This window comes from Lithobates pipiens, unplaced genomic scaffold (genome assembly GCF_037356315.1).
Source record: "Lithobates pipiens isolate NorthernLeopardFrog02 unplaced genomic scaffold, aLitPip1_a1.2 Scaffold_13, whole genome shotgun sequence".
NCBI lineage: Eukaryota > Metazoa > Chordata > Amphibia > Anura > Ranidae > Lithobates > Lithobates pipiens.
Genome location: NW_027507718.1, coordinates 446,725,919 through 446,735,436, shown reverse-complemented (window position 1 = coordinate 446,735,436; position 9,518 = coordinate 446,725,919). Strand labels below are relative to the sequence as shown.

The following is a 9,518-nucleotide window of genomic DNA, read 5'->3' as shown; positions in this document are numbered from 1 at the left end:
CTATTTCTTTCTTTCTCCCTCTATCCTCCTCCTTTCTTTATTTCTCTCTCCCCCCATCCCTCTTTCTCCCTCCATCTCTCTTTTTTTCTCTCTCCCAAAATCCCTTTCTTTATTTATTTCTTTCTCACCCATCCCCTATTTCTTTCTCTCTCCCCCATCCCTCTTTCTTTCTTTCTCTCTCCCCCCCATCCCTCTTTTTTCTGTCTCTTTCTCCCTCAATCTTTCTCTCTCCTTCCATCCCTCTCTTTTCCTTTCTTTCTTCTTTCTCCCTCCATCCCTCTTTTCCCCTTTTTTGTTTCATTCTCCCTCCATCTCTCTTTCTTTCTCTCCCTTCCTCCATCCCTCTTTTTCTCTATTTCTCTTTCTTTCTTTCCTTCTCTTTTTTCCTTCTCTTTCTCTCTCCTTTCCTCCCTCCATCTCTCTTTCCTTCTTTCTCCTTCCATCCCTCTATTTTTTTTTCTTTCTCTCTCTACCCCCCTTTCTTTATTTCACTCTCCCTCCATCCCTCTTTCTCCCTCCATCTCTCTTTTTTTCTCTCTCCCTCCATCACTCATTTTTCTTTTTTTTCTCTCTCCACAATCTCTTTCTTCCTTTTTTTTCTTTCTCTCCCCCCCCCCCATGCCTCTTTCTTTCCTTCTCTTTCTCCCTCAGTCATTCTCTTTCTATCTCTCTCCCTCCATCTCTCTATTTTCCTTCCCTTTTCTCTCCCTCCATCTCCCTTTCTTTCTCCCTCTTTCCATCCATCCCTCTTTTATTTTCCTGTATATTACCCCATTTTCCACTATGTAAGTCATATCAGACCCTATTTCACCACACCCCCTTTAAGCCACACCCAATATTTAGCGTAGTTTAATCCGCGCCCTTTTTTCCCTATAGCAGTGCGCACCAATTTTTCTGCAACTGCTACACCACACCTACAAAAAATCCAATGCCGACAGGAAAAAAGTGTCCCTAAAAATTTAGTGAGAATGTTGGCAACTATGTTTTTGGTGGGTTTACAGTGATTTTGATCTAGCAAAAGATGGTGATTTTAGCATGTGTATAAAATATTGCTTGCAAAAACAGTAGAACCAAATGCAACAATTTTTTTATGAATTTATTTGTATTGGGTAATTATTTTGTGTCGCCCAGGTTGCTGTTTGCTCTACACATGAGTCAAGTACTTTGTTTTGACATCACATCTCTACCCATCATCTCTCAACACCCCGACTTCCGGGTAAGCTAATTCAGGACAGCGCTTGCGCAAAGTTTACTTTCCCTGAGCGCGCACGCTTGGCATGTTTTGATAGCGTGAGGCGCGTTCTTGAGTCACATGATGCACGTTTTCTTCCTGTAGTGCGCAGGAGCAGATTTTGAAAGCGGGCGGGAGCGCGTCTAACTGTTCGGGAGTAGAGTGTGTGAAAGCGGAGGGTGTCAGACTTCTCGGAGACGGAATACTGCCGTATATTATATTTAGGGACCGCCAGAGAGGAGACGTCATCACAATGACTGTGGAGAAGAAAGGATTTCAGATTAAAGAAGCCTTTGACTTGGCTCAGAAGCCGCACCAGAACCTCGCCAAGCTGGTCACCGGGCTCAGGACCACTTATGACCAGGTGAGGAGGAGGGGGGCTCACCCTGGGTTTATCATTAGTGTCTGATGAATGCCCCCTTCACATCTGTGTGACACCATAGGGAGCCCATTCACTAAGTAGCTCCAGTGTCTTGTGGAATACTGTCCCCCATCGGATAGTGTCCGCCAGTATGGAGGACAACGGAGACGCTGAAAGTCTCCCAAAACGAACGGCGCCTGCGCACTTAAAGTGGTTGTAAACCCTTACAAACCACTTTGACCTACAGGTAAGCCTAGATTAAGGCTTACCTGTAGGTCCAAGAAATATCTCCTAAACCTACACGGTTTAGGAGATATTTGCCGCGGTCAACGGCGACATGCCACGAGTGGCGACTCCCGTGCGCATGCGCGGGAGTGATGTCATTGCGGCTTCGCCGAATGACAGCGGCGGAGCAGCGAGACCCACTGAGAAGATGGAGGCTCCGGACTACAGGGGACAGCGGTGACATCGCTGGCTCCTGTGTCAGGTAAGTGACACATAATGGGCTACTATGCGATGCATCGTATTCCATTATGCTTTGCCTTTGCAGGGAATGAAAGAGGAAGTAAACCCATCAGGGTTTACTTCCTCTTTAATAGTACCTTCTGTCCTAAGTCCAGGTTCAAGCCCCACCATCCAAGTGGACATAGAGTTAGAATAAAAATATGCGTAGCGGAGCCGTGCCCAAAGCGTGGCGAACGACCCTGTTACTAAGTGCTGTTTTACATCTTCTGTGCCCACTTGGATGGCAGGGCTTGAACCTGGCCTTAGAGCATTAGGTTCTATTAAGTGCGCAGGCGCCATTCATCTTCAGAGACTTTTGGCATCTCCTTGTCCTCCGTACTGCGCAAATGCTGCGTCTGCACAGTACTGAGCAGACACTATCTGATGGGGGGACAGTTCTCGGCAGAACACCGGCACCTCTTTATTTTTGCCCGCGAGCCTATTGCGGTTTTGTAATGTGCGTTTTGGTGTGCAGCCAAATGCACGTCTCCTGGCTCTGTTGTGCCTTTAACCACCTCAGTATTGGACATTTTCACCCCCTTCCTGCCCAGGCCAATTTTCAGCTTTCAGCGCTGTCACACTTTGAATGACAACTGCGCCGTCATGCTACACTGTAAGCATGTGAAATTGTTATCATTTCTTCACACAAATGGAGCTTTCTTTTGGTGGTATTTAATCACTGCTGGGTTTTTATGTATTTTCCCAAAAAAAGAAAAAAGTTGTGTGGGTGTTTTATTTATTTATTTTTTTTTTTTTTCCCGTTTTTTTTTTTTTTTTTGTCAGTCAATTTTGTAAATAGGTAATATTTCTTCTTCACTGATGGGCGCTGATGAGGAGGCGTGAATATTCCGCACTGATGGGTGGCATTGGGCAACACTGACTGGCATCACTAATGGCCACTTATTGTGGGCACTTAATTATAGTCAAGGCACTGATGATCAGTGCCCTGATTACATATCTAGCCGTCCCCTGTGAGGAGATGCCGCTAATTGGCTCTCCTCTCATACTCTGTCAGTGTGAGGCATGGAGCGCTGATTACTGGCATCTCTGTTTACATGTGACCGGCTGTGATTGGACACAGCCGATCACATGGTTACAGATCGGGGTCGCGCCATGTCCCAGCAGCTCAGCCGCGATCGCCCTGCTACGCCGGTCGTTCTGGGAAGCCATCATATGATATCCAATCAGAACGAGGACCGCACTGCCCAGCTGTCATTTGACGGTGGGAGGCAAGTGGTTAAGAAGTAATAGCTGAGCAATAGGCATTTTGAGTGATTTAGAGAGCGTGCGCAGTAACGCATTTCTGTGCACGTTCCCAGAATGCGAAGGTGTGAAAGCGGACTAAGGCAAGGTGGTGCTGCTCGTGTTTTTGCGTGGGCACAGCAGGCTGTTCATTTGTATGGGTTGCTGTTCCTGCGGGGGAAACAAAATTCCTGACACTTTTTTTAACCACTTGCCGACCGCGCTATAGCCGAATGATGGCTAAAGCGTGGCTGGCTAGTTCTGGGACACCGTCCTATGATGGCGCGCTCTGTGATTGTAGTGTCCTATCGAGTATGCTGATCACATATTGCGGTAAAGAGCCAATCAGCTGCTCTTTACCACAAGATCAACTGTGTCCGATCACAGCTGTTCATGGATGTAAATAGATGCTGGTTATCGGGACTCCTTTCTTCATGCTGACAGCATGAGAAGAGAGCCGATAACTGGCTTCTCTAAAAGGGACATGTGTCCTGATTATCGGTGCTGTCCCATCAGTGCTTCCACATCAGCGCACATCAGTGAAGGAGAAAAATGACCTGTTTGCAAAATTTTATAACAAACTATGAAAAAGGGTGTTAATTTTTTTCAAAATGTTCTGTCTTTTTCCATTTGTTTAGCAAAAAATAAAAAACCCAGTGGTGATTTAAATACCACCGAAGGAAAGCTCTATTTGTGTGGAAAAAAATAACAATTTCATTTGGGTGCAGTGTAACATGACTTGAGTTATTGTCACTCAAAATGAGACAGTGCTGATTGCCCTGGGCAGGAAGGGGGGTAAAAATGCCCAGTAGGCAAGTGGTTTAAAAACGCAGCTGGATGGAACAGCATGGTGCTGTCTATGCGCTTTCACACACCCAAAACAATGCCGCCTTTTCCAATGCATCGGGGGGGGGGGCATTAAGTCCCCATTTCACATTGTTTCTTTTTGTATATTTCTTCATCTGCAGATCAAAAAGATGAACAAATGATCCTCAGTTTAACCCCTTAAAAAAAAAAAAAAATTTACTCTAACCAGTCTTAATTAACCTCCCTGGCGGTGTGATTATGTCAGATTTTAGGTGCTGAAAGCGGTACAATTATTTTGAATGGAAATTTGGTGTTTTATATTGTAGGCCTGTAATTCTTAGGAATAACTCGCTTGTCTGTCCAAACCAGAGTCTAGTAGACATCCCGGATATGATAAAGTTTGAAAAATGAAATCGTAAATTATAATAACTATACCAAATAATAACATAATTATTCAGTAATGTAATCAAAAACACTGAAATTTGCTCAGTTGCAGAATTGTTGCTGTCATTACTTTCAGTGTTTGATGACGGATCTCCCCATAAATCACTATCTATCAATTCTGCAAGTGATTCTAATTATCGCTGTTTTCTAGCTGGTCTAAAACCACTTTTGATGTAAAGGGACAGTTTTTTTGGTTGCTATGGAAAATCTCCAGTTTCCAGGCAGAAAGAACAGTATTTATAATATAAAACTACATGCAGGACACTGGGCAGACCACTAGGGACAAAAGCAGGGGTTGACAAATTTTGCTTGGAATCTAGGAGCCAGCTAAAAAAGTTAGGAGCCAGGTCCGTGATGGCAACCTGGACCTGTCCCTGGCCTGACATGGAGAGTGAGGGGAAGATAGCGCCCCCAGCCCCCCACCTGTCTCCAAGTCATTGCCCATAGCTCTTAGAGGGACATTTTATTTTTTTCAAATGACAAATTTTTTTTAAATTGCATTTTAGTGTAAATATGAGATGTGAGGTCTCTCTGACCCCAGATCTCATATACAAGAGTACCTGTCATGCTTTTTTCTATTACAAGGGATTTTTACATTCCTTGTAATAGGAATAAAAGTGACACACTTTTTTTTTTTTTTTTTTTTATAAAGAACAGTGAAAAAAATAAATGTTAAAATTAGGGATGCACCGAAATTTCGGCCGCCGAAACATATCGGCCGAAAATGGTGTTTTCGGCAAAATGCCGAAAGGAAAATCTTGCCGATAATGGGGCCGAAAATGGGGGCGGGGCCTGTGCGGGGCTCCGCCCCCTGGTGCCGCCCATTGCACGGGTGTTTTCCTGGCTCGTCCTCCATCCCCCCTCCTCCTTTCCTCCCGCCCGACAGTGCGGTCATCTCCGTGTGTCACGGAGCTGTGCATTGAATTTCCCGGGCGGCTGCAGTAACAATGTCCCGCCTCCTGTGACAGACGGTACACTGATCCAATGGCGGGACATTGAATCAGCGTGACGATATTACAGGAGGCGGGACATTGTTACTGCATCCGCCTGGGAAATTCAATGCACAGCTCCGTGACACACGGAGATCACCGCTCTGATCCGGGCATGGGTAAGCGGAGATGCATGTGTTACATTGGATCCTTAATACATATTTGGTGGCAGTGTGCCTTAATCATCCCTTTTTAGGACAAAGTAATAGAACTAATCATATTGATTACAGAGACCACATTGGTACTTGATGCAACATGCTGCTTACTGCATATATCAAACTGGCCCAAAAAAATTAAAATAAAGTACAAGTCTGAAACTATCTACCTCTGGCCACTTGTGTGAATGTAGCTATGCTATATAAACTAGCTCACAGGACAAAGGCTGGTACTCCCTTTATTTGCCATATAAAAAAAAAAAAAATAATCTTGATTTTGACCCAGCTAGGTTTTTATCACCATGTGATAGAATGGGGAAGGGTTAAGTTATTGCTAGTAGAGGTAACGATATGAGTATTCCCAATAGAAGTCTGTTGGAACGGAACCAGGTAGCTTGCTTGGGGGGCCAGTTCACATCAGATGCAGTTCCGTGTGCTTTTTTTTTTTTTTTTGCACAAAATGCATGCACAGTGTTTTCCATGTATTCCAATGGCTCTAGTTCACACCATGCAGTCAGTTTCTGCACCGGAAACTGACTGCATGGTGTGAACTAAAGCCATTGGAATACATGTAAAACACTGTGCATGTATTTTTATCAGGCAGGCTGCATCTGAGGGGAACTGGTGAGGCTGCTTTGATCTCCTGTACCATGCCTGCAGTCTCAGACCATCTCCTGTACCATGCCTGCAGTCTCAGACCATCTCCTGTACCATGCCTGCAGTCTCAGACCATCTCCTGTACCATGCCTGCAGTCTCAGACCATCTCCTGTACCATGCCTGCAGTCTCAGACCATCTCCTGTACCATGCCTGCAGTCTCGGACCATCTCCTGTACCATGCCTGCAGTCTCGGACCATCTCCTGTACCATGCCTGCAGTCTCGGACCATCTCCTGTACCATGCCTGCAGTCTCGGACCATCTCCTGTACCATGCCTGCAGTCTCTGACCACCTCCTGTAATATGTCCCCAGTCTCTGACCATCTGCTGTATGAAAATATTTTTTAAAAACAGTCATTTTCGGTATCGGTGCTGTTTCGGTATCGGTTTCGGTTTTCGGCCTAGTGTATTTTTCATTTTCGGTATCGGTTTCGGCACCAAAAAACCCATTCGGTGCACCCCTAGTTAAAATAAGAAAAAAAAATTTTTTTTTTAAACTCGCCCTGTCCACCAAGCTTGCGTGCAGAAGCGAACGCATATATGAAAGCGGTGTTCAAACCACACATGTGAGGTATCACTGCGATCGGTAGAGTGAGAGCAATAATTCTAGCCCTAGACCTCCTCTGTAACTTAAAACGTGCAATCTGTAGAATTTTTTAAACTTAGCCTATGGAGATTTTAAAGGGTAAAAGTTTGTTGCCATTCCATGAGCGGGCACAATTTTGAAGCATGACATGACATTTTCTCGGCGTAAAATTATCTTTCACAATATAAAAAAAAAATTGGGCTAACTTTACTGTTGTCTTATTTTTTTTTAAATTAAATAAATTATTTTCCCCCAAAAAAGTGTGCTTGTAAGTCCGCTGTGCAAATACGTTGTGACAGACAGTATTGCAACGAAAACCATTTTACTCTCTAGGGTGTTATATATATATATATATATATATATTTTGTTTAGGGGTTCTGAGGGAAGGAGATAGGCAGGCAGGGGAAGCTCCATTAGCATTGCTGGTTGTAATTTCAACGGCCACCACAAGAGGGCGCCAGATTCCAGAAGAAACCATAGGATCACAGAAGGCCTCAAAGCCGGGGGCTCAATTACCGGCCGGCGGGGGGGGTCCACGGAGACAGGATACCCCAGCTGTGCTGCGCCAGGTCGCTAATTCTAGTCGCAAATGCGACCTGGCGCCCGGGTTTTGTCGAGCCCTGGACAAAAGGGATGTGAAATAATTTCATACAGCAATGTAATCTGTAAGAATTTGGCGCCGTTCTCTGTCCCCGTGCTCGCAGGGAACGGAACCCGGCTCCGTGATGAATCAAGCGGAGGACTAACCGATCTGGATCGCTGGATCCAGGGGACAAGGTAAGTAAGCTCTTCCTGGATCCTGCGATGCGATCCCGAGTCTGGCTGAGGTTACCGCTTTTGGTTCTGAAATTCCACCCCGAGCCAGACTTTGGAATACCGCCGGGGGGGTTAACTCCCTATTCTCCTCCCATTTAATTATTTTTTTCCTGCTTTTTTTTTTTTTTTTTTTTTTTTTTCTTCATGTCTATTTTATAAACGATAAACAACTTTATTTTTGTTTGCTTTGTTAGGGAATATTTACACATTTCACGTTGAAAAAGTGCTAAATTTAAAAAAAAGTATTTAATTTGTAAGTAATTTTTCAATGCTTTGTACCATTGCTGACAGCTGAAGTTGAGTATCGGTTCTTGTACGCATTGTAAAAAAAAAAAAAAAAAAGGTATCCGTGCATCCCTAATTGGAACACCGCAAAATGTATCAAAAACGCACCGAAACTGCGTGCAGTGTGAACTGCAAGCAAAAACTCATCCGGACCATATCCGGAGTGCAAACTGGGCCCTAAAGGATCAGTTCATGGTGGGGTGTCTTACAGTACATGTTCCCAATGCTGCAGCCTCTGCCTGTTTCCGGTACAAATGGAGAGAATGGATCTCTTGGAATGGACACTGGCCCAAATAAAACCCTGACCAGGATTCTTTTCAAAACTTAAATAGGGCTTTAGATTGACTTTAAACATGCAAATTGTGGGGAAAAACAGAGGGCTTACTGAGAACACCCTTTTTATGAGGTGTACAAAATCATATATACATGTATAAGTATATTTCTGCTGTCACCATTAGAGCTATTTGAAAATAATACCATGTTACCATTGACATTTTACAGATTGAAGAGAAAACCATATTTCTGGAAGAATTCGTTCACTACCTGAAATATCCCTTGATAGTTTACAGGAGGGAGCCCGCTGTGGAAAGAGTTATGGATTTTGTGGCAAAGTTCGTAACTTCTTTTCACAACTCTAACGATGAGGAAGATAAGATGGATGAAGAAAACTCCCCGGTCAATTATTTATTTAATTTCCTTCTTCAGGTAAGATAATGTGTTGAAAAAGTATTGTTTGTTTAGCTCCAGCAATTTACCCAGCTCTGTTCACATCAGTCCCTGTCCTCAAGGAGCTCATGATCTAGAATTGAAGTTTAGACAGTAACTAATCAACCTGCTAGCAAGTCTTTGGAGTGTTGGAGGAAACCGGAGACACGTACGACTCCTATAAAAACAGAGTACATGCAAGCGCCATGCATATAGTGACTTGGTTGGGATTTGAACAGAGAACCCCCAGTGCTTCAATGCTGTAGTGATAACCTCTAAGCCGCTGTGCTGCCTCTTATAACATTTACTTTATAAACATGCAGCAATATATAGTTTCCGCTTGATATTACATGAGATCTACTCACTGACCATATGGTAGCTCTTATATAGGGAAACTATCTTTATTTTTTAGCAGTCGTTTCCTTACTTTAGTATCGTGTTTGCATGAATCAGGCTGTAGCTAGTCTGTTTTTACCTTTTTTTTTTTTTTTTTTTTTTCTTTGTTTTGCACGAATTACTTGGCTCCTAAAATTAAAAGGTGATACACTATCCACTGAAGTTGCTCTAGCCAAGTACTGCTGTTTTTGGGTATCCAGTTACCTAATGCTTTCTTTCCCATGAATTCTCAGCAATTAATCTATAGAAGACACTTAAGTGACTAATGCATCATGTGTGACCTTGATTGTGTCTGTGCCCAGTAGCTATACAGAGTAATTTGACTGGTGCATTCATTGTA

The 9,518-nt window shown here is 43.7% G+C and overlaps 1 protein-coding gene across 1 annotated transcript in view; it reads left to right on the top strand.

Moving 5' to 3' along the window:
• Positions 1 to 1,332: 1,332 nt before the first annotated feature.
• NCAPG (non-SMC condensin I complex subunit G) overlaps positions 1,333 to 9,518 on the top strand; it is a 56,693-nt gene continuing 48,507 nt past the window's right edge. The window contains exons 1-2 of the mRNA XM_077477728.1: positions 1,333 to 1,595; positions 8,579 to 8,782. Coding sequence (XP_077333854.1) covers positions 1,485 to 1,595; positions 8,579 to 8,782 — 315 coding nt within the window. The 5' untranslated portion in view covers positions 1,333 to 1,484. The remainder of the gene's footprint in view (positions 1,596 to 8,578; positions 8,783 to 9,518) is intronic.